We start from the raw sequence: 25,905 nt of genomic DNA on the forward strand, positions 1-25,905 counted from the left end.
GGTGACCTCGCAGCATCGCGGCGCGGCGCGAGGCCCACGCTCCTGTGCGGGGCGGAGGGGCCAGGGTGGCGCTGCCCCACCCGCGGCCGCCCCGGCCTCCCTCCCGGGCTGGCGCCAAGGGGGCGGGGCTGGGACCCGGGGGGGGGGGGGCGGGGGCTGGGGCTGGGACCCCGCTGCCCTTCCCCTCCCCAGATGGGAGCTCAGCCTGGGGGGGCTGCAGGTCCAGGTCTCCCGAGGCCTCAGCGCCCCCCCACCCCGCCCCGCGGCCCTCAGTCAGCTCCGCGCAGGGGCCCCGAGCCGCCTCCACCAGGGCGGGAGCCCAGGCCGCTCTTCCAGAGCCTCAGTCCCTGCGCCAGGCGGACATGCGCAGGTGCGGGGTGGGGGGGGGGTAGGGGGGATGGAAGTGTGGATGGGGGGTGAGGTGGAGGTGTGGATGGGGGCTGGAGGTGTGGATGGGGGGTGGAGGTGTGGATGGGGGTGGAGGTGTGGATGAGGATGGAGGTGTGGATGGGGGGTGGAGGTGTGGATGGGGGGTGGAGGTGTGGATGGGGGGTGGAGGTGTGGATGGGGGGTGGAGGTGTGGATGAGGATGGAGGTGTGGATGGGGGGTGGAGGTGTGGATGGGGGGTGGAGGTGTGGATGGGGCTGGCGGTGTGGATGGGGGTGGAGGTGTGGATGAGGATGGAGGTGTGGATGGGGGTGGAGGTGTGGATGAGGGTGAGGGTGTGGATGGGGTGGAGGTGGGAGGTGGGGGATGGAGGTGTGGATGGGGGTGGAGGTGTGGATGAGGATGGAGGTGTGGATGGGGGTGGAGGTGTGGATGGGGGTGGAGGTGTGGATGGGGGTGGAGGTGTGGATGAGGGTGGAGGTGTGGATGGGGGTGGAGGTGGGAGGTGGGGGATGGGGGTGTGGAGGTGGGGATGGGGTGTGTGGGGGTGGGATGTGGGGGTGGAGGTGGGGGATGGGGGCGTGGAGGTGGGGTGGAGGGGGTGGAGGTGGGGATGGGGTGTGTGGGGGTGGGGGAGTGGACGTGGGGTGGGGGGTGGAGGTGGAGATGGGGGGATGGAGGGGGGCAGCTCCACGGACCACCCCCCGGGAGAAGGACAGAAGGACAGAAGGAGGGAGATCCCTGGGTGGCTCAGTGGTGTAGCGCCCCCTTCAGCCCAGGACGTGATCCAGGAGGCCCGGGACCGAGTCCTACGTCGGGCTCCCGGCATGGAGCCTGCTTCTCCCTCTGCCTGTGTCTCTGCCTCTCTCTCTCTCTCTCTCTCTCATTCTCTCTGTGTCTCTCATGAATGAATAAATACAATCTTTTTTTTAAAAAAAGGAGAGCCTCCTCCCTGGTGCCCGCCGGCTGGGCCCTGGAGCGTGGGACCCGCTGGCTGGGGGAGGCCTGCAGCTCTCTGCCACCAGAGCAGCCCAGCTCGGGACATCTGCAATGACCCTGGGCTTCTTCCTGGAAAATTCTAAACTTTTCCCCTCGCTCTCAACAGCCTGGCTGAGTCTCGCCCCACCCAGCTTATGCAACTTGTTTTTGACTTGTCTTCAACCTCCCGTCTTGGGGCCGGTTGCCCTGTTGGCCTTAGTCTTGAATTTCTCATCTTCCCTAGAATCTTCCAGGCCCCTGGCGCCCTCCCTTTCTGGCCACTGGGGGCGCCTTTCGTGCCTTCATTCCCTGTCTCCCAAGGCTCACCCTGCTCTCCAGGGCAGTTTTCTTTCCCCCAACTCGTTCAAAAATGCACTGAGCTCAGAGTCGCTGTCTAGGCCTTCCCTTGAAGCCTCTCTTGATAAAGATAGGCAAGGGTGGCGCTTTCCCTGGGGTTTAGGAATTGGGCCTTCTCCCTGGGACCCAACACTTTAAGCTGCAACCTGCTGTAGAACAGAGAGGGACCAGGCAGCTGGTTCTGGGATGGGGAAGAGGAATGGGGGGGTGGGGGGTGGGCTGCTGGGTGACAACCTGGAGGAACAACTCCGGGAACTCATTTACATGCAAGTGGAACAGATCCCGGGATGGCCACTAGGGCTCTTGCTCCTTCTTGTCATCCCTCGTTTTCTCTTCTCCATCCAGGTGGAGGGTAGGCCTGGAAAGGAAAGCACAGTATATGGCCTGAGGGGAAGGGATCCACCCCACCTTACTGTGCGGGGCTCCCCCCTTGGGTGGGGAGGTCTGTGCGAATGAGTGAGATCCAGCTTTTGGAAATCTGGCTGCTGTAGACGCCCATCGAAGCATCTGCACCTCTAGAGTAGGAGGAGACTTCTTCCTCTTGGTGTCAGCATCTCACTTCCTCACTGCCCATAAGAGAGGTAGGAGAAGCCCTAGCCAAGGTGCCTGCAACTTGCTGCTCCTCCCCCCGAGGACCCCCAGAGAGAGGTAGCACTCCAGCTTCCCTGGTGCTAAGCATCCTCTCCTGGGAGGGCCTCCAGCTGCTCTCTGTCCCCTCTCCAGTGTGCCTCCCCCCTTCCCAAGAACCTGCTGGTCCACGTGCACCTCAGGCCCCCTCTGGTTTCTCACTCATGCCCTCCCACACTTCACTCTTGCCCTGTCTCCTTATTGTTTCTTGACCTTCCATGGCCCATCCTCTTGCCCTGCTATATCTTTATTTCTTTGAAGATTTACTTATTTATTAGAGAAAGAGAGGGAGAGGGAGAGGCAGAGAGAGAGAATTTTCAAGCCCTGATTCAGGGCTCTACTCCCACAACCCTGGGATCACGACCTGAGCTGAAATCAAGAGTCAGATGCTTAGCCACCTGAGGCACCCAGGCATCTGGCCCATCGTACCATAAGTCCTTTGCTCTAGCCAGTCCCTCTGCCCGGGTCACCCTTTCCCTGGATAACCCAAAAAGCTCCTTGGCTAATTCTTCATATACTTCACCCCTTTGTTTCAATCTCTGGTTTTCAGTGAGGTCCACCCTGACCACCTGATCTTCATACTGTAACACGTACAGCCATGTACTACCCCCACACTCCTGTTTGTGTTACCCTGTTCCACTTTTACACTTAGAAATAGAAGTTCTCATCTTCTAATGTTCAATAGTTACCTTGTTTATGAAGTTTATTGTCTCCTGCTGGAATGTAAGCTTCCCAGGAACAAGAAGCTTCATCTGTTCGTCTACTGATGTCTACAAAGCACCTGGAATAATGACTGGCACGTGGTAGGCACTCAACCAACAGCTGAAGAATCAACCAAAGAAAGGCCACCCCAGCCTCGATCTAGCAAGAGGCAGTCCTGGATCTGAACTTCAAAACTGGTCATCTTGCTTTCCTATCTTAGGACCCGTGGCCTGTGCTGGTGGAGAGCACATTACTGGCTGCTCAAGAGATGCCTGTTAATTAGATTTTCCCATCAGACTGCGCCCACAGACCTGTCTGTGAACACAGGGCTTTGCTTTGTCTTTCCTGGGTGACAGGTTTGCTGGCAGCACACGTGTTCTGATGAAGTGGCATGCTCCTGGTCACAGGGCACCGAGCTCTGTGGTCCTTGGCAGTGTCCTGAATGGGCTTTCTGGAAACAACACAAGCTGTTGGGCCCACGCTGAGTGCTCAAGAAACATGCTTGAGATCTCTCCAAGTCAGACACCTGTCAAATCCCGAATTGGCTTCTGGCCTTGCTTGACGGATTTGCTCTCTAGGAAATGATGGAGGGAAACAGCTGGAGCTTGTAAGGCACGAGCTGGAGGTGCCAGGGCAGGACAGAACTGGAGAGGGTGTCAGGAACAGCCAGGGGAGCAGGGGCACCAGGCTTTATCTGGTTGGCTGTTCTCTGGGCAGAAATGCAGCTGAGCCCCTGAGGATTGGGTTGCTTTGGGGGCTTTGTCTTTTTTGCTTTTAATTAGGCTCTAGGGATCTAGGGATGGCTTTACTATGAACAAACTGTAATGGGACGGCAGCACTGGGCCAATCCTTCACCAGTTGCCTTACAACAGATCCTCTCCTGAACTTGCATTCACCTGATACCTTGACTTGTTATGCTTGTGGTTCTGGTTTCTGTTTTTTTTTTTTTTTCTTTTTGTTCCTGTTATTATTATGTTGGTATTAAGGACAACTTTTATCATAATCTCAATAGCTTGGTAATAGAAAGTTACACATTGTATGGATTCTGGGTGAAAGGAAACATTTATATTTATTCTCATACTTAGTGGCTCAGTATTAGTGTTTCCAGGAGAGCCTGCAATTAATGTTTTAATGAACACCCCTACTGCTCGGGAATCCCATTCTGGAACATATTATTCCAGTCAGAGAGCAGCCAGTTAGGCTGGTATTTGGTCAACAATAAGCATTTCTTTCCCACAAAAGAGAGTAATGGGATTAATTTAGCATTTCCTAGCTTGTGGCATCTATTTTGACATAAATCTCTATATAGAGATCGATTGCACATATAACCATAAAACAGAGTAGTTGGGGAAATATTATGATGAAGAAAATTGGAACACAAGCACAAATCAGGCCTCGGCCTGTGACGTACAGGAAACCAATGCATGTTCTCGGGAACAGCACTTAGAAAATGGACTTAATGAAAATAAATCACTTCTATATAATTTCCTATTGCAAGAAGTTGACATCTGCAGCTATCTCAGTATTTGGAATGACCACGGCATTGTTTTAATTAATTCTGGGTGCTTCTGGCTGATTCAGTTTTGTCCCCAGTGGATATACATTTTCTTCTCAGGATTTGCTTTGCAACAGACCTTTTCAAAGTATGTTTCAGGATCCAGATTGTCATTTTTTGATCACCTAACAAATGAAGAAAGCACTTCTTCTATCGCACCCTGGTGACTTGAGAGACTATACTTGGTTTTCCGAAGTTTATCAGGATGCACTTTGCCCCTGGCTGAACTTACCTGGTCTAGCAGAAAATACCTAGAGCACCACACATAGTAGCAACTTCCTTTCTCACATGTGCATTTTTTCCTCGGTATTCTAATCACAGCTCCCAAATGGATTAAAAAAAACCCCAAATAAACCACTCACCTTCTTCATCATATGTTAACAGGGATCATGGAAGAAAAATGAGCAATGTTAGCAGAATTCTCCAGATACAAAGAGTTCAAAGAACCTACATTTGGAGAGCGCTTGGATTAACTGGCCCGACTATGTTTACTTGGTGACTCCAGCATCTATCTAGAATAGTGGTTTCCAACATTTTTCATTTTCTTTCCCCTTTGAGGGTCTGATTAAAATTTTGGATCCTCATCTCCGAAAAATGAGCATAAACTCACAGGCCCTATCCATGGACCCCTAGGTCAACAATTGCTCATCTCACACCATACCAGCAGCTTCTTGTGGTTATGCTCTTTGATGTGCACTCTGGAAATGTGCCAAAATGTGCTGTTTACATTGAAACATGTATACATACTATATATATATATATATATGAATGACATTTTCTCCTTTAGAATGATTAAATAAAATAATGTATGTGAAAGTATGCCATAAAAAGCCAAATAGGAGAATGTTGATATTATTATTATTTTTTGCATTGGGTATTTAAAAATTCAGGACTAAAGCTGTTGGTTGATGTTGCAGCAAATAATTTATTTTATGGAAACTATTCTAAAATACGACCTTTCCATTCTCATAATCCAAATGCCTCATTATTCTTATTTCATTTTAGCGCTCCATTTAAAAAACTGCAGCATGCCTACTTTCCATCATTTGTGGGATGGGTACTTTTGGGTGCATACCATATGTAAGGCCCTTTGTATTCTGTAAAAACACTACTTCTCTGCAGTACTCTGATGGGCCTGCAACTTACTGTAAGTCCAATAAAAGTCTTGCCAAAAGCAATTAAATCCTGACCTGAATTAGTAATTTTATTAATTACATCTTTAAGCAAGCTAATTACTTCTTTGTTTAACTGATTTCTTATTATAAACTGATTATAGACTATTAATGTTCATTAACATACCACATTAGATTTCACATCTCCTGTACCGTAAACTGGAAATAAAACCAAAGTCGACACTTTGCTAGGATCGGTTTTAAGGATGTCTGTTGCAATCACCTTCTCATTCAGCCTTTGGAAGCAGATAAGCACTCAATAACAGTTTATGAGTATGCGAATTCTTTTCTCTCTCTCTGCCTTTAGCAGTAATATACAACTCTGATATAGAGAGCCCTCAGGAGTGTTGTCTAAATGAAATCCTTAGTGTTGGGCAGAAAATAACTTATGAAAGGAATAACTTTGTCCCAGCATATGGTTTATGGATAGTGAGACTTTTGCTTAACATTTGGGGAGGAGGAGTAAGGAATGGAGAAACTGGGAATTAGAGAAACAGACTGTCTGAGGGAAGAGTAGGGAGAGAAACAATGTCTCTTCCCAATTTTGAAAAAATAGCATCTTAACTCAGTAGAATCACATTTGAACTAGTGCATTCATGCAAAATCTTTGATAAAGAAAGACCTTTGAGTATACACACATTTGTTGAAGGCCTGAAAGAATGAGTGCCATCTATTGATATGGATTGAATTCAGAGAAAAAAATAACAAAAATTATATTCATGCTATTTTAGTCCATTCAGGCTGCTGTAACAAAGTACCATAGACTGGGTGGCTGATAAGCACTTATTTCTCACAGTTTTGGAGACTGAGAGACATTATTATTATTATTATTATTATTATTATTAATTATTATTATTAATTTATTGTGCCAGAAGATTTGGAATCGTGTGAGGACCTGATTCCTGGTTCATAGTTTATTTGCTGTGTCCTAATGTGGTGGAAGGAGTGAGGGAGCTCTCTGGGTTCTCTTCCATATGGGAACTAGTCCCATTTATGATGACTCCATGCTCGTGACCTATCCCTCCAAATACCATCACACTGAGAATTTGTTTTCAACATGTGAATCTTGGAGGAACACATTTAGTCTACAACACATACTCATTTGTTAGGTACTTATTGTATCCTATGAGCTAGTGTCAAGGATGAGTAGGTATCATTATAATATTTTTCTATAAAAAGGAAAACATTACTTACACATTGTCTTCCAGCCAATGAATTTTGGACTTTGAAATTGTTCCAATTTGCCTCCTAATACTGCAAATTTGTTTCAACCAATCTCCTAAATTGGATATTTTGGTTGTTTCAACTTTTACAAATAACACAGAGTAGCAACAATTGGCTGAAAATACATTAGCAAAATAATAATAATAATAATAATAATAATAATAATAATAAAATAAAAAGAAAAGCTCCAGTCCTGATTCTGGGGGAAAAAAAAAGCTTAATTCGCAACTCACAGACCATTGCAAAACAACCCCATTCTGCAACAAAATAATCAGATTTGACAACAGAGACTGGAGTTACTAATTTTTGACCAAATTATAGTGCAAACTAGACTTATATTTGCCCAATTTGTAAAGTTAAATTGCTTTCGACAGGTTGTTTTGATCTAAATCACTAGTTGAGAGAGTTAGACTGGCAACAAATACTTCCAATATAATATAATATAATAAATACAACCATTTAGACTTGTACAAGGTTCTATCAGAACAAAAAGGAGCAAGACAGAAAAAGGTTCAGAGGTAACACTTGAACTGGGCTTGGAAAAGAAGGCATTGCCATCTAAACCAAGTGAAGAATGCAGAACAGAATGCTCCAAAATGTCTTTTAAGTACTTTTTTTCTTTAATTACAGGATTCTATACTGGTGAGAATTATTAAACTAATAGAGTCAGTGTCTTAAAAAAAATCTAAGTTCTCTCTCTTGCACGATCATTTAGCTTTCATCATTTTTATGCTCCACTAAGTAGGATATAAAACTAGCCTGATGTATTTGGGTTGGCAGATAAAGGCTTAAAAAAGTGCTACTATCAGTCATATGAAAATTTGGAGTTAAGATCAATTGTGATCCAGAGCAGGGTGGCCAAAGTTTAATCACTGACTTCTTAGACAATCATTTTGATGGCCATGCTTTCTGCAGGTTTTATTTTAAGTCAATCTGCCCTTCTATTATTCTCTGGGAACAAATGCTTCATGGATTCCTTCCCTGGGTCTATTCTTTGGCTGAAAGTGCTTGTTAAACTTTTTTTGAACTTTCATGGATGGGCAGATGTGGCTTCTAGCTAGCAAATTGACTACTGAGATACGAAGACTCAAAAATACGTCCAATATTTTCGCTGTGTAGCTCAGGGAGGGTAGCTGGGTGCATAGATCATTGCAATCAAAGCTCTCAATCTATTAGTTTCTAGCAGCTGGTAGTCTTGTTTTGTTTTTGTTTTTGTTTAGAGAGGCCAGGGGAGAGAGAGTGAGAGAGGGAATTTTAAGCAGGTTCCACGCCCAGCATGGAGCCTGACACAGGGCTCTCCATCTCACAACCCTGAGATGATGACCCGAGCCAAAATCAAGAATTGGAGGCTTAACCCACTGAGCCACCCAGGTGTCTTATCTATAAGCTGGTAGTCTTAAGGCTTGTTTTTTCTATGAAGACCCCTTAATCTAAGCAGAGATCCCAAATGGTGAGTCTAGTTCTAGTCACCTTTGTCAGACATTTACTTGTTTCTCTCAACCATCCTCAGCTTGGCTTCACATTTCAGCGAACTACATTTCCCAGATTCTCTTGACCAGTGAAGGCATTGGTAGAGACTGGAAGGTAGGAGGCGGGGAGAAGCCAGGGTATCTCTTCCATTCACTGTGTTTCTAGTGGTGCCTCTAAGCAGTTGCTAAATCACCTTCATGATTCTAACTCCTGTTTCCTTTTACAGTTTCAGGTCCTGCTAGAAACTCCTCCATTGTGGATCTAGCTCTTGTTTTGACCATTTCTGATCTTTGATGACATCACCTCCACCTTGCGCCTTTCTATTTCCTGCCCAAGATAGTGGCATCCTGCCATTGCTAATTCCTGACTTGAAATCACAATTCACCATCCCATTTGGCTTCTCAGCTCTCCTATTACTTATGCAAGTAATTCCCTGTGTTAAATTTCTTCTTTTTTGAGACAAGAGTGGTTTCTGTTTTCCTAGCTGATTCACCACTTGTAATGATTATAAAGATAACAACCATAAAAGAACACTGGAGGAACTCTCACTTTACACTCATCTCTTGACAATGTCATGCGGGCTCCTGAGGCTTCTACCTAGGAATTTTGGTATCTTAACCATCAGAATCACAGAAAATGGAAGGTCTCCCTCCCCCCTTTGGAGGTGTGGGGCACATTAGTAATTTAACCTCAAGCCTTAGGGCAGTTCCTAGTGTGAAGTGGGGAGTGGTGAGAGCCACTCACCAAGTGACTTCTGCCCTATTTTGGCACTTGATCTTGGATTTTTCTCATTGTCAAATGGATTTTTTTTTCCTTCTGCTTCTAGCTTTTTACAGAAATATCATGGGCAAAAATGTAACATATATTTGCAGGGTGGGGGAGGGGCACACATGTCTCATTTTCCCCTTCACACCTTTTACTCCAAAATAGAATGAAACACTTATTTTAGAGAGTATTCAAGATTCATTTTAAACAGAATATCCTCTACAGTTAATCAATAGATAAAGACTCTGGAGAAGTCTTTGCTCCTGCCTGGACGTGCTGAAACTCCTATTTAAAGATTGAGCTGTGTACAGGAGCCAAGAATGCTTTTTGGTTTGGCAGCTTTTATCTGATCTTTGGGAGAGGTTAAAAGCCCAGCTATACAATGTGGAAATTTTGAAACTTCTCCTTAATGTAATCATCATTGTATGAAGGAGGCCAGAGGAAAAAAACAATCTATCCTATACCTTTTTAAAGTGGCAAAATAAATCCAAAGTTCTGTTAAAGTCATTTTACTTATTTACCTTCTAATCATGGTTTTGACATATGGTTTTTATCCAGCGTTTAAAGAGATCCTGCATATTGATTTATGATAGTGACAACAGTCACGTTCAGATTTTCAGGGATCAGTTAATCTCTCTAAGATCCTTTGTTTTTCTCCCTCTCTGTTATTTGCTCATTTATATTAACACCTCCCCTAGAAGTGAGAGACAAGAAGATAAGGTGAATGAGGGTGATAATTCTAATCAGTTAGTCACTGTTAGAATGGTTGATGAAAGACCAGCTTGGGAAAAGGAAGCTGAACTTGTTAGAAAAAAAAATAATCATATAATTATTAACGGATGTACTTCAGACTTAGAATCCTTCATCCTATTATTAGAGAGGGCTACAAAAAGGCTGTAGACACTAGAGAGGGAGATCTTTATCATTGACCTCACTGCTAGTGCCCTTCGAGTGTTTCACTGACCTGAGGAAGCCAGCCCCAGGTGTGTGGGCATGCCATGGAGCAGCCTTTACCTATGATGACTGAAACGACAAACAGCCCCTTACCTCCAAAACAAACTAAACAAGCCAAACCCTAATGGAGTTGAGACTATGTGATGTGTCTGTTCATTTTAATGATGGTGAGTATTTCAGAAGCAATTAGAATGGAGGAACACAGCTTGGACTCTTATGGATTTTGCCTGAGACAACTGGTATAATATGAACATACTAAAAGATGAGAAAGTGTCCTATTTTGGGTGAGTTTGCTTTTGCAAGTACAATGATGCAAATTTTCTAATGACAGCTTATAATTAGGTATCTCACAGTTAAGGTAAACACTAGATTATCCACTAAAAATAGGGTCTGCATTCAACTTTGAGTTAGTAGGGCCCAGCAGGAGCTGTGTTCTGTTGGAGGCAAAACTTAAGATGAAAAATTACGTTGATATATTTTTTAACAGAAGTTAAAAAAACTTTTATCCATTTTTTAACAATTTTTTCACTCTTTATCAAACGCTTTCTTAGTGTTTCCTACGTGCAGGATGGATGGTGGCAGTTGGGTTAGAAACAAATATATGCCAAATGCCATATTAAGTCCTGCATTTGTATTAATGAATAACGCCTGTTATCTTCCTTTTTTAAGCTTCATTAATTTTTTGTGCATATTTGACTTTTTTTTTTTCTAGTCTTTAGCTCCATGAAAACAAGAAGCAACTCTAACTTGCTCCCTGCTGAATCCCTAGGACCTAGGATAGTGTCTGAAACATTCTTGGTGCTTACTATTTGTGGAATGAATAAGTGAAAACATAGAATGCCACTATAGTATGATGCACGTGAATAGAAGTGTGGCAAGAGTGTGGCATGCCAGGAGAGGCAAAGGGAACTTTGAGTACTTTCTTAAGCAGAATCTGGATGCCTCTATTTAAAAGCTAACAGTCTTGGGGCACCTGGGTGGCTCATTTGGCTAGGTGTTCCCCTCTTGATTTTCGGCTCAGGTTGTGATCTCTGGGTTGTGAGACTGAGCCTTGTGTTGGGCCTGGTGCTGGGTGTGGAGCCTGTTTAAAATTCTCTCTCTCTTTCTTAAAAAAAGCCGAGGGGCCTGGGTGGCTCCGTCAGTTAAGTATCTGACACTTGGTTTTGGCTTAGGTCATGATCTCAGGGTTGTGGGATCAAGCTTGGAGGGGGGGCAGGGAGGTCTGCTTGAAGATTCTCTCCCTCTGTCCCTTCCCTGATATGCTCTGTTTCTCTCTAAAATAAATAAATAAATCTTAAAAAAAAAAAAAGAAAGTTAACAGTCTTATGTTCTTGTGGTGGGGAGTACCAGAAGAAGAGGGGAGGGTACTCACATAATGTCCCCAGTGCTGTAGAAACTAAGGCCTACGTTTCTTAGAAACTAAGTCCTTTCTTTCTCTTTCTTTCTTCCTTCTCCTTCTTCTCTCACTCCTTCTCTCTTTTTTGGGGTAGGGTGAGCAGAAAAATCAATTCTTAATCAAAACCAGTATGCATTTTTCTTTGGATGTGATTAATTTGAAGTCACTATAAGTGATTTTCAAACATATAAGCTGATTTTGGGAGCAATACTGGTTCTTTCAGAAGAATTATTTCAGCAATCCTTCCTAGTTCATAAAATTGAGTTTGCTGGTTTTCAAAGCCTCTCTGGAATGAAAATAAAACTATAGTTCTGTTTAAAACGAGTTCTTAAGTTGTAGCCACTGTTTTATTTTTTAGGGATTATTGAATACATCAATGACACAATTGATATGATGTTTTTACCAGTGCAACAATCATGCAGGGTGATCTCTATTTCTTTTCTTCTATAAATGCTAAAAGAACACCTCTTGTTCTTCAATAAGAAAATAAGTGGAAAAGTCTTCAATTAGTGCATGATACGGGTGAAGAAAGAGCTGGATATTTATCTTCTCATGTCAGAAAGTAAGTGCTAAACTCTGACTTTGGAAAATGAGCAAAAACATGTGTTTGACACAGTCTGATTGAAGAATGGCATCCAAAAAAAGCTAGGGTAGTTGGAAACAACAGGCAAAATAATAGCAAATGTGTTGTCATAACAAAACAAGCTGGAGGCTTCCCAAGGGAGAAGAGAGATGATTCTTTCATAGGATGTAAGAGCTGAAAACGGGCTGAAACTTACGAAGGCATAATCCTGCCAAGCATAGAGCCAAAAACTGTACACATATTAGCTGTTTTAATTCTTAGGAGGTAGGTACTGTTACTCCCATTTTGTAGATGAAGAAACTGACGTTTGGAAGCTTGTATTTGGGTGCAGTGGTCTCCAGTCTATACATGGAAGGTTCCTACTGTTTCCTGTTCCAGCATTCACAACAGACATCATTCAGGGCATAACCTAGTTGCAACACATGGGCGAATCACTCCTCTTACTTTATAGATGAGGAACTTGAGTTGTAAAGACTTTGATGCTTGTTCCAAATCACACAGGAAGTTAATAGCAGAGCTAAGTTTGGAATTCAGTGGTCTTGATTCCTAGTGAAGTCAACTTCCTATTGCATCTACTTTCTTTCTTTTTAAAAGATTTTACTTATTTGACAGAGAGAGAGAGAGAGAGAGAAAGACAGAAAACAAGCTGGGAGAGCAACAGGCAGAGGGAGAAGCAGGCTCCCCACCGAGCAAGGACCCCAATGCAGGGCTCGATCCCAGGATCCCGGGATCATGCCCTGAGCCAAAGGCACACGCCCAACTGACTTAGCCACCCGGACGCCTCTCTGCCCTTTCTGTACTGCATTGCATAAAGAAAAGAGACTAGAAGGACCTAATTTGTTAAATGGCAGAAATTAAAATGTGTATAATTTTGCAGCTCTGGTTAAGACCATGTAAGACACAAAGTTATCAGTTTGGCAATAACAAGACAGAAGAGTAACGTGAATAGGGGTAAAATTTTCTTAGGGCGATTTACTCAGGGGGTTCAAGTGCGGAGTGGCACATAGCAGGAGGGTAGACGGCCTGGCGAAGGCCAGGGCTGAGGGCGGCAGTGGGGGAAAGGGGGGCCCAACCTCTGAAATCGGCTGCCTTTCCCCCAGGCTCCAGCATTTCAGAAATTCAGAACAAGCAACAGACACTTAATGTTCATGCAGTGGAAGCAGCAGCATAAGGAAAAGGTGGCGATTAAGAAAAAGCTTTAAAAAAAGAAGCTCTTGGTGATAAGGCTCCACCGAAGCCTACCCCAAAGGCCACGGGCAACCAGCGAGTGTACGATGAGACCATGGTAGATCCCAATGCTGAAGGCGTTGCTTCTGATGAAGCCACAGAAGAATTTGCATCTTCCTCCAACAAACTCCTCCCAAGATTCTCATGACAACATCAGATAGACCTCCTGGGAGAACAGTACGACTGTGAACAGCTCTCCACAGTTCACCAAACTCACACGTTTATTACCCAAGAGGACTGGCTTTGAAAAAAATTACTCCACAGTGCATTTCAAGAGATTTCACAGATCTGATAGCTATTAATGAAGATCGTAAAACACCAAATGGGTTAATTTGAGTCACTTGCCAAGTGGCCCAACTGCTCATTTGGCCCAAACTGCTCGTTTGCGTAAAGAAATTAAGAGAAGAGGCAAGGACCCTACAGAACCCATGCCTGAAATAATTTTGAATGACTTTACGACAAGGCTGGGTCATTCTATTGGACGTATGTTTGCATCACTCTTTCCCCATAATCCTCAATGTATTGGGAGGCAAGTTGCCACATTCCATAATCAATGGGACTATATATTCTTCAGATTTCATAGGTGCATATTCAAGAGTGAAAAGAAAGTGGGAATTCAGGAACTTGGACCCTGTTTTACCTTAAAATTAAGATCTCTTCAGAAAGGAACCTTTGATTCTAAATATGGAGAATATGAATGGGTCCATAAGCCCTGGGAAATGGATACCAGTAGAAGAAAATGCCATTTATAAAATACTGGAGGAATAGTATTGAATTGTGCTAAACAGGTCTACTTTGGATGTATGACAATGACAGAAGAACCTTTTCAAAATGTCATTTACTGGCTCCATAAACCTTTTCATGTCTGGACCAAGTAACAAGTGCCATGAATTACCATTCACTGTTTATGTAGCACATACAAATAAAAGTCATTTTGGTGAGTTTAGAAAAAAAAAATAGCAGAATGGTGATGAGATTGTGCACAAAGAAGGAAGAGCATTGTTTTTCTGTTGCCAAATAGAGGCCTTGGGTTACAACAAGCCAAAATGGTCATGTCCATGAATTGGGACCAAGAGCACTGTACTGTGCCTGCCTAAAGTTGTTACAGTGGTCTCCCATCCTGCTTCTAAGAGGGGATTCCAAGCCATGAGCCTCTACTATCCACAAAGAACTCCAAAAGAGTTGCAAAGTCAGGAACAAAGTTCCAATGATTCTGTGAAGGAGGATCATTCACTTGTTCCTCCTGAGAGAGTTAAAAAAGCAAAGCAAAACAGAACTCTCCGGTGCCAGTCGTTTTGGAAAACGGTGTTTGAAAGCAGTACATTTTATAGCCCTATTTGCAGAATTATGAATTAATATGTGCTCATAGCCTAAGGCCAAAATACTCCAGTATGTGGAGTTTTTTAAAAAAACTATACATCTATTACGGTTTTCTAAGGTTTCATGGTAATTTGCATTCTCTGGGGAATTAAATGGATCTGTGACACAAATTTACATTAATTTATTCAGCAAGTAATGGCATGTTTTAGGAGGTTCAAAGTGATCATAGTAATGGTGAGCCAACAAATCTGGTGATTAGCATTGCAACGAATGCAAAAACACTAGGGACCAGGGGGATAGAAACGAAGGTGCTCTTTGGAGGTCGTTTCCAAGAACATCTTGTATGTTTACTTGACACACAGCCAAACTAGGAGTTCTGTGTATTTTGTGCAAGTGACAGTTGTGTTCAAACTCAACCAGATCAGAAGAAACCATTTGAAATGACTTTAGAAGCAGCTTTTGGGGAAGAGGCAAAGGAAACAGTCACTGAATGAAACAGCAGGGAATGAAGTGAATACTTTTTGAGAGTCCCTCAGTAGGAAGAATTAGGTTTGAAAATCCAATGTGAATCTGTTTCTCAAACCTTAGGTGTATGGCTTCTTGTTCAGAAATGCTTTTGGAAAAGGACATGTCTCTGTTTCCAAAGTGATCCAAAATATGTTTCTTTCAAGTTGTTGTGCTTAAATCTTGAAGTAGAAACCAAATACGCTTGTCATGACTTGCTAATTTATTCATGATTTCTTCTGCTAGTTTTGGGACTTCCACCTACCTATAACTTACAATTGTGGTTTCCAACTTTAGCACGCATGGGAAGAACAAAAAGAGCTAGCCCAACATGGATCTTCCGGGGTCCCACCACAATTCTGACTTACTAAATTTGGGTAAGGCTGGAAAATCTGCATTTCAATAGGACTTGCAAGAGCCTCTGATATAGGTGGATAGCTATGCCTGGAGAAAGAGCCTTACACCAATTTTCAAGGGTGAGCTCTGAATTTACACGTTTATTTTGGAGTGGCTGGATGGAAACAATGTATGCTCTCATATATTGTTCTTTTTTTTTTTTATTAGCATAAATCTTACCAAATCCCTGTCTGGAAGCACAGGGCAGGACAGAAAATAGTTTTTGTCCTTGGAAAAAATCCCCCAGTTTTCTCATATTTAAAATAAGAGAGTTAGACTAAATGCTGTCTAGACTCCTATGTAGTTCTGATATTTTATATGCATATCTGATGCTTAGCAAATATTTCCTGAAGATTATGACTCATGTGTTGGCCAGTATAGAATGAATGAGCCAGGAAAAAAAAATCAGTCTTTGGGCCATTAAATCAGTTAAAAGATTAAGTAAGATACCCCTTCCCATCCTCACATTTCAGCCACAAGTTAGGGAGCTGGAATAGTCATTAGATACATGAATTCTATGCTCAAATGAGAAAAGATTTATCTACTTTTCATAAAATTTTTAGCAGTTGTCTACATATAATTATCAGAAATTAGATGTATTGACTGCCAAGCTGCCATTTCTGTGTGGATGGTTGATGATTAGTATAAATAAGAATCATGTTTAGAATATCTTTTAATAATTCTGTCAGCAATGAGTAGACATTATTTATGTTGCAAATAACTAAATTCAGAAGGTTCCCATTTGAGTAGCTATATGTTAAGTGAAAAGCCAACTCCTTTACTTGATGCTGCAGAAATAGTTTTCTCAGGAGACAGGGACTATGAGATTAAATCATAGAAACAATAGTAGGCTATTCAAATCCTAACACTGAAAAACTCTGTATTAGAAAACTGGCTTACATTTTTCTGGTAGGTTACACAGGGCCTTACATGATACACGTGGTTTAAAAAACTCTGTTGGTTTAGAGTTGAATCTAGCCACGAACACAAAGTTGCTCCATATTTCCTTAAAACGACTATAGGTAGCAATAAAAAAAATGCCCATCCTTATAGTTATTAAAAACAACAGCAAGTTATATAATACTGATACCTAATATTTTTTAAAAAATTACTGCTTATTAAAAAATATTTGCAAATAGCCACAGCAAAACTTATGAATATAAGGTTCATTCATTCAGTCACCCATTCACCAGATACTTTGCTATGTGCCACCAAGTGGCTACTCGAGACACTGTGGTGAGGAGCAGAGCCAAAGTAACTTTCTGTTCTCGGGGGAGAGGGGGTTGGTTTTAAGGGGGTAGGCAGACAATAAGCAAATCAGGAAATAAATATGTAACCCACACCTTGAGAAAGAGCCTGAGACCAATTTTTGAGGGTGACCTCTTAAATGCTAAGTAGAAAATAAAAAGAGCAAGGAAGGTGATGGGGAATTTTATATTAATTTGCCAAGGAAGCCACTCTGATAAGGTGATAACTGAGCAGAGACCTGAATGAAGTGAAGAATGTGGCACAAAAACATTGGGGAAAGAGATGGACCCGGGGGGGTGTTTGCTAAGTGAAGTCAGACAGATAAAGACAAACACCATCTGATTACACTTCTACGTGGAATCTAAAAAATAAAGCAAATGAACAGAGACAGAGCAGGGACAGATCCCTAAACCCAGAACAAACTGGTGGTTGCTAGAGGGGAGGAGGGTAGAGGGCTGACGGGTGACGGGAGTGGGAGCCACAGGCTTGCATTATGGAAGGAGTAAGTCACAGGGATGAAAGGTACAGCTTGGGGACTATGGTCAGTCAGGGGTATCGTACTAGCGTGACACGGTGACGGATGGTGGCTACGGTTGCGGCGAGCACAGTGTAAGTACACACTTGTCCAATCACTGTGTGATACACCTGAAACTTGTGCAACACTGTGTTAACTGTACTTCAATTTCAAATTAAAAACAAAGAAACCAAAAAACACGGGGGAAAGAGGTCTAGGCAGAGAGAACAGCAACCAGAATGTCTGAAACAGTCTAAAAAGTTCCAACATGAATTTGAAAAACCTAGGCTTTTACAGAAATATTGGAGGTTCTCCTGTAGCTGAAGTTCTGTCTTTTCTAAGCTTCTTTGATCACTCAGATCCTAGTGACCTCCTGCTCCCCTGGACTCTTTTTTTTTTTTTTTAAGATTTTATTTATTCATGAGAGACACAGAGAGAGGGAGAGAGACAGAGAGAGAGAGAGAGAGAGAGAGAGAGAGAGAGGCAGAGACACAGGCAGGGGGAGAAGCAGGCTCCGTGCAGGGAGCCCGATGTGGGACTCGATCCCGGGACTCCAGGGTCATGCCCTGGGCAGAAGGCAGGTGCTTAACTGCTAAGCCACCCAGGCGTCCCTCCGCTGGACTTCTATAGCAGAATTTTTTTTTTTTCTATAGCAGAATTTAACTGGTAACTAAACACTGTTTTGGTGGTGTGGTGAGTCTGATCTCCTTGACTGGACTGGGAACTTAAGAACATGGGAACTTAATACTTTATGCATTTCTGCCATCAACTCCCTGTTTCTAACCCATATGCCCTGGTGTTGAATATATATTGGACTCCTTTAAAAAAAAAAACAGATTTATTTATTTATTTGAGAGAGGGGGAGAGAGAATGGGGGGGAGGGGCAGAGGAGAGGGAGAGAATCTCCAGCAGACTGCCTGCTGAGGGCAGAGCCTGATGTGGGGCTCGATCCCAGGACCCTGAGATCATGACCTGAGCCGAAAACAAGAGTTGCACGCTTAATCAACTGAGCCACCCAGGTGCCCCTATGTTGGAATCTTAATAAGATATTTAATTAATCAGAAATGTATATGCAATTTTTTTTGCAATTTAAAGTTTTTAATGAGAAATGTATCTTTGTCCAGATCATCTGGGTGTGGTATGGAATCACTATTAGATTATTATTATTATGTTTTAAAAGATTTTATTTATTTACTCATGAGAGACACACAGAGAGAGAAAGAGAGGCAGACACACAGGCAGAGGGAGAAGCAGGCTTCCTGCAAGGAGTCTGACATGGGATTTGATCCCGGATCCCAGGATCATGCCCTGAGCCAAAGGCAGATGCTCAACTGCTGAGCCACCTAGGAGTCCCCACTATTAGGATTAATAATAATCACTATTATCTCAATTTGCAATTGTACGTTTTCACCCCTATATATGCAAAAGCTTATTTAAAAGGAGAAACAATAACAAATGAGGAGATATATTAAAAGGCTTTATTCACAATAGAGAAATTTTACAAATATAGTTTTTAAAAATTATGTGTCAATCTATTATGTTTCCCATAACATTAGAGATTTATATAAAGTTGGAAATGACAGAATAATTTATGTACAAATTAAAAACAACCAATGAGAAGAATGGGCGCTACACATGAAAGAGTCATGACAAACATCGAGTTCTGTAAATTTCATACAACTTATAGGTGTAATAGTAATTGTGCGCAGTATACCAAAAATATATGCAGAAACACAAAATGAAGTGCTATTTTAATTATCTGCCTTTCAGGATGTGAATACATATGTAAACTTAACTGCACAGTTTTGCTGAAAATGAATGAAAATGCCTACCTAAGGACTTCAGTCGTTTGAAATAATTAACACAAAATATAACTTTAATTAAATTACATCACCATAATAATAATAATCTCTTAATCATGTTTACATTTTTGGTGTTTTGGGATTTAGGTTAAAAACTCCAAGTTCTAGAATTGAAAAACTTTGTCCTTGCCATTGGCAGAGCAAAACACAGTACAATCATCTTGCCTATTTATATCAGGATACAAAAGGTACGTTATAGTGCAGTGTGTACACATAACCTGATTTCAAAGTATCTGCTGCAGAAATACATATCAGCTTTGTGCTCTTTCAAATCAAACTGAAAATTTAAAGAAAATAAATTAAATTGCCAGTCCAAGGACATTCACGTGAAAATTATCATTTAAATACATATGGCCCAATTTTTGCAATAATCTCACACACTGCTTTTAAGTTCTGGAAGAAAGGACTCTCAACAAACCATTTCATAAGGTGAGCTGAAGATATGAGTGGAAGGAGTTATTCTGGGTCACAGGAACTCATTAACATGGCAATAATGATGCACTAAAGGATCTTTTTCATTTACTAATTTTATTAATTTATTCTTTGACATAAAACAATGTACAGTATTGAAAAAAGAGCAGGTCACACAGGTGGTCCTTTCAGACAAAGGAAATCTTTTGAAACACTTTCAAAAGCTGAAACAGCTGAAAACAATGGAGTCTACTGAGATCTAAGAAAATAATTAAAAAACATTATGTTGAAGCATATGAAATTGCTGATACTGGGTAGTTTCTCTATTACAAGTGCAGCAATTTCATATACTTCAGCCCAGTTCATGGGGTTGCACTGAACCATCCGACCACTCTCGGTTGAAAATGCAGGTGCTCAAAGTCTCTGCTCCTCAGTATATGCATCATCATATTAGCCCTTTCCAGAAATATATATAAAATATGAACTAATATGAGAAAGCACAAGCTGCCACCAAACGTGTTGTAGGGAAAGCCACTCATATCTCAAAATGATGCTTATTCTTAATGAAGAATCATGTAATTATTTTGATCTGCTATATGACTGTGGGGGGATTAGGAATGTCCATTCCTGTATATTGCTTTTAAGCTGGGATCTCTGTGTTGAATTTAACCTGACAAAATGTACTATATTCTTACTTAGCCTAAAAGTTTATTAGATTTTCTTCAGTTGACCATGAATAGACACATTAGCAGAGCTTCTTTCAGAGTTAAATCCTGCTGTCATAAATTGAAATGAAATAGTTTACTACATTTGAGAAAGGGCTCTTTTCAAATCTGAAAAATCTGAACCAAATGTAATGCTTTTTTTTGAGAACAAGAAAAAAAACCTTAAAGGTGAAATACAAACTAAAAACCATGTTAAATACTCACCCTTTCTTTGGAGAGACTCAATTTCTTCATATACTCAGTTAAAAGCAAAAGCTAACACACTAAAAGTTATACTGTTGTCTTTCAAAAAATGTAATTCAGTAATAGCAGAGCTCTGCAGAACTCGAAAGCTCTACTCGTGTGGTAGGGGATGGAAGAAATTAACCAGGACATGATCCAGAAATGACACAGGGCATTTAAAGTAAAATTTGAGAACTAATTCACAAATTAGGAAACACTAATATAATTAACCAACAAAAATATACTGTGGTTCCAATGAAATGAGGTCAACACGAGATGATCCTTTTGGGATGACATTCTAATTTGAATTACAATGTGAGTGAAGATTTTAGAAGACATTCTATCAAATAATGATAGACCCGCATAAAGAGGCTGTCTGTCACAGTTATAAGATCTGTCTCTGGTGGATAGACAAACCAGATTAACATGAAATTGAAAAGGAAAAAGCTTTTTTTAATATTTAATTTATTATTATGGCTTTTTGCAACATGGCAAAACATTACAGCTTAAAGCAGACGTCATCTCCTCATAGAGGAGGAAAAAGTTTTGCAGTCAAATCAAAATTGTAACTAAGAGGTCACTGGTATACCATTCTGTTCAATTTAATAAAAATGATATACCTTCATGAACTCCAGAGATTACTTAAAAAAAGTAAAAACCTATGATCCACTGACTGAATAATAAAAGATATGATAAGGAATTTAGGTCCTTCTACGCCTATGATAATAAACATAAAAGACTGCAAAACAATTTTAGAACTTAGAATAATCACAGACCTATTGATAAAAATTCATCATGTGCCTGAATACCAGAAAAGGAATTATTAAGGTATGCAGTGAAGGGAATGGAGCACAGTAAAATATAAAAGATCTTTTTTATTTTGCATTGACTTCGACTTCCTTTTTATTCGTACAGAGTACAGGGAGAAGATGTGCCTCGGTATTGAAGATCCAGTGTTCCAGTGGAAGCAGATCATCATCAGAAAATATTAAGTACAAATATCTGGAGAGAAAAACATGAGTATATGAGGCCTGAGAGGCTGTGTCAGGCAGGGAAAGCATAAAGACACAGCAAAAACCGCATCAATGTCTCTGCACGTCTTACGGAGAATCACGGACGACAGTCAAGTATTGCAAAACCCCGAGGCGATATACTCACTAATGTGGAGTAAAGCAGCTGCTCTGTGCTTAGGGATGAGTGTGTGAAACCCCACAATGTAGCGCTAAGGCATCAGACTTGGGTAACGACTGGAAACCTACCCACAGTCACTGCCACACAGGTAGAGGGGGCATTCGGAAGGCGTCATACTTGCTACCGTTTGAATGTGTTCATGATAAAGACATCAACAAAGAAGATCGGACCAGGTGCCTCAGCCACGTACTTTTGGAATACGTTTTACTTACTTCAGTGTCTCTGCCAGGAAGAAACTCTGCTGTACATCGTCATAACTCTCGTGTCGGAGGTAAACATCCCTTAGGCCTGAATAGCCTCCGTTCACGCGGCAGTGATTTTCCAGGGCCTACCAAGGAAGAGGGGAGAAACGGTCACGTTGCAACAAACTGCTTGTCACCAGTTTTTATTATGAAATTGCCAGATGCAAATAAAATAAGGATTCAAATTGAATACATGTGGAAGGGTTTTAGGCGAACATTAAAAAAAAAAAAAAACCCCACAAAATGCAAAGGCATATAAAGTATAAAAAGTTAAAGGGTATATAGACTAGATATCTAATTAGAAACACTTCTACATTTAATTTTGAAATAATTTTTCAGTGATTTATTTTTTTTAAGCATTTCCTCTTGTGGTCCATAGTCGGGTTCATCATACTATGGATCACAGGCTTAACCCAGTTTGCTGTTAATTTTGTACATAAAGTGTTACTGAACCATAGCCATGCTCATCTGTTGACATATTGTCTGTGGCTAGTTTTTTTTTTTCCCATTACAACGGCAGAGAGGAGTACAGGCAAACCTCGAAGACATTGTGGGTTTGGCTCCAGGCCACTACACTAAGTGAATATTGTGATAAAGTGAGTCAAGTGTTTTTTTTTTCATTTCCCAGTGCATATGAAAGTTATGTTTCCACTGTACTAGAGTCTATTAAGTGTGTGGTAGCATCATTTCTGAAAAACAATGTACATACCTTAATTAAAAAACACTGTCGCTAAAAAAACGCTAAGCATCATCTGAGGGTTCAGTGGGCTTGTCCTCTTTTTGCTGGTGGAGGGTCTTTCTTTGATATTGGTGGCTGCTGCCCTTCTCAGGCTGCTGAAAGTTGGGGTGGCTGCGCAAATTCTCGAAATAAGGCAACAATGAAGTTTGCCAAGTCGGGATCGTATCTTTTACAAATGATTTCTCTGCAGCACACGGTGCTGAGTTGATGGAGGCTCTATCTGCAGTAGAGCCTCTTTCAAAATGGGAGCCCATCCTCCAAACCATGCTGCTGCGTTATCAACTAAGTTTATATAATGTTCTAAACTCTTGGCGGTCAACGATCTTCATCAGGAGTAGATTCCGTCCCAAGAAACTACTTTCTTTGCTCATCCATGAGAAGCAACTCTTCATCTGTTTGAGTTTTATCATGGGATTTGGCGATTCAGTCACATCTTTAGCTTCTGCTTCTAATTCTAGTTCCCTTGCTATTTTCCACTACCTCTGTGGGTACTTCCTCCCCTGAGGTCTTGAACCCCTCAAGTCACCCGTGAGGGTAGATAACTTCTTTCAAAGTCCTGTTTATGTTGATACTGTGACCTCTTCCAAAAATGATGAATATTCTTTTTTTTTTTTTTAAGATTTATTTATTTATTCATAAGAGACACAGGCAGAGGGAGAAGCAGGTTCCCCGCAGGGAGCCCGATGCAGGACTTGATCCTGGGTCCTGGGTTCGTGACCTGAGCTGAAGGCAGGTACCCAACTGCTGAGCCACCCAGGCATCCCAATGATGAATATTCTTAATAGTATCCAGAATGGTGAATTCTTACCAGGAGGTTTTCAATGGACTTTGCCCAGATCCATCAGAGGAATTACTAGCTGTGGCAGTTATAGCCTTAGGAAATGTATTTCTTAAATGCTTAAAGTCAAAATACTCCTTGATCTATGGGCTGCAGAATGGATGCTATCTTAGCAGGCATGAAAACAGAAATCTCATTGTATATCTCTGTCCGAGCTCTTGGGCTACCAGGTACACTGTCAAGGAGCGATAATATTGTGAAAGGGATCTTTTTTCCTGAGCAGTAGGTCTCAACAGCAGGCTTAAAATATTCAGTAAACCATGCTGGAGACACATGAGCTTTGTTGTTCCATTTATAGAGTATAGACAGAGTAGATTTAACATAATTATTAGAGCCCCTAGGATTTCTGAAATGGTAAGTGGGCACTGGCTTCAACTTCAAGTCACCAGCTGCATCAGCCCCTAACAAGGGAGTAAGCCTGTCCTTTGAAGCTTTGAAGCCAGGCACTTACTTCTCCTCTTCAGTTTTGAAAGTCCTAGACGGCATCTTCTTCCAATAGGAGGCCATTTCAACCACAATGAAAATCTGTTGTGTAGTGCAGCCACCTTCATTAACGATCTTGGCTAGGTCTTCTGGGTAACTTCCGGCAGCTTCTCCATCAGCACTTGCTGCTTCCCCTTGCCCTTTGATGTTACAGAGATGGCTTCTTTCTTAAGCCTCATGAAACATCTTTTGTTCTGCAGCTTCCTCACCTCTCCCAGCCTTTACGGAATTGAAGAGAGTTAGGGCCTTGCTCGGGGTTAGGCTGTGGCTTAAGGGAATGTTGTGCTTGGGCTGATCTTCTATCCAGGTCACTCAACTTTCTCCCTATCAGCATATTGCTTTCTTATCATTCCTGTGTTCACTGAGGTAGCACTTTTAATTTCCCTCAAGAAGTTTTTCCTTTGCACTTACAATGTGACTGTTTGGCAAAAGAGGCCTACCTCTTGGCCTTTCTTGGCTTCTGACCCGCCTTCCTCACTAAATTTAACCGTGTCTAGTTTTTGCTTTAAATTGGAAGATGTAGGACTCTTCCTTTCACCTGAACACTTAGAGGCCACTGTAGGGCTATTAACTGGCCTACTGCCAGTATTGTCATATCTCAGGAAATAGGAAGGCCCGAAGAGAGGGAGAGAGAGGAGTAGAGCCATCAGAACACACAACATTTATTGATAAAGTTCTCTGTCTTATAAAGGTGCAGTTTGTGGCACATCAAAACCGTTACAATAATAGCATCAAAGATCACTGATCATACATCACTGTAACAAATATAATAAGAATGAAAAACTCTTAAATATTGTGAGAATTACCAAAATGTGACACAGAGATAGGAAACAAGCTAATGCTGTTGGAAAAATGGTACCGATTAGACTTGCTAGGCACAGGGTTGTTACAAACCTTCAATTTGTAAAAAGCACAGTATTTGCAGAACATGATAAAATGCATGCTTGTGCTTGCATATGGCCTCCAAGCCTAGTTCTCTCTGGCTCTTATGGAAAAGTTTGCTGACCCCTGATTGATAGAGACTGTGAATGTCAACTGGGATTAAAAACCCAAGAACTTAGAAAGGGTACTGGATCAAAAACAGCTGCAACTGGACCCAGGTCATCTTATTTTGTAAACACCGATGGTGGAGTATTAATTAGTGATATTGGTGACAGGTAGCAAAGAAGAAAATGGATAGCAGTGAAAAAAAAAATGTGGCTCATATCTATTTCTAAAACATATTTTTCTTTTCTCTAGTTTGGGATGGAAGAAAATGGGAGGAATTCATTTCTTAACTGTCTGGAGAGAAATGATCCTACATTCCTGAAGTTCTCTGGCTCTAATGAGTATTTGAGAAAGAGATGGGTTGGGCAGTATGGGAATGAAAATTTGGGTAATAACCTATCAACTTGCAGGCTCCATGAACAAAGAAAATATCTCCTGATTTGGTATTTTTAAAAAGCCACTGGGAAAATAAGATCAACTGAAAAAAACTGCTTTGATTATAGTCTCTGCTGCATACAACAAACCAAGCAGGGGGAAAGCCTGCAGAAAGGAACTTTCAGGTTGTATTATTTTTTTCCTTCCTTCCTCTTTTGTAAGTTCTTTTTGATTAAAAAGTCAAATACCAGATACATTGGAGTAGGCCCAAGATTATTTGTAGAAAAAAAAAAAAACCAAACAGGATTTAGAAGAAATGGACAAGTTTGTTGTTATGGAACGTAATTAAATTCTACTTCCAGACAGTTCCTAAAGAAGATTTTAACAACAAAACTTTTAGATGTTTTTTTTTCCCCACCCTTGAAGTTCTTTGGTGATAAGTTAATGAGA

The 25,905-nt window shown here is 41.6% G+C and overlaps 1 protein-coding gene and 1 pseudogene across 2 annotated transcripts in view; one reads left to right on the forward strand and one right to left on the reverse strand.

Annotated features, from left to right (window-relative positions):
* Positions 1-620: 620 nt before the first annotated feature.
* On the forward strand, positions 621-14,150 carry LOC121478019 (annotated as a pseudogene).
* Positions 14,151-19,753: 5,603 nt separating this feature from the next.
* MAN1A1 (mannosidase alpha class 1A member 1) overlaps positions 19,754-25,905 on the reverse strand; it is a 169,406-nt gene continuing 163,254 nt past the window's right edge. For both annotated transcript variants that reach the window (XM_041745529.1, XM_041745528.1), the window contains exons 12-13: positions 22,004-22,119; positions 19,754-21,602 (exon numbers count right to left, since the gene is read on the reverse strand). In XM_041745529.1, the coding sequence (XP_041601463.1) occupies positions 21,476-21,602; positions 22,004-22,119 (243 nt within the window). In that variant the 3' untranslated portion in view covers positions 19,754-21,475. The remainder of the gene's footprint in view (positions 21,603-22,003; positions 22,120-25,905) is intronic.

The sequence above is a fragment of the Vulpes lagopus genome, chromosome 2 (assembly GCF_018345385.1).
Source record: "Vulpes lagopus strain Blue_001 chromosome 2, ASM1834538v1, whole genome shotgun sequence".
NCBI lineage: Eukaryota > Metazoa > Chordata > Mammalia > Carnivora > Canidae > Vulpes > Vulpes lagopus.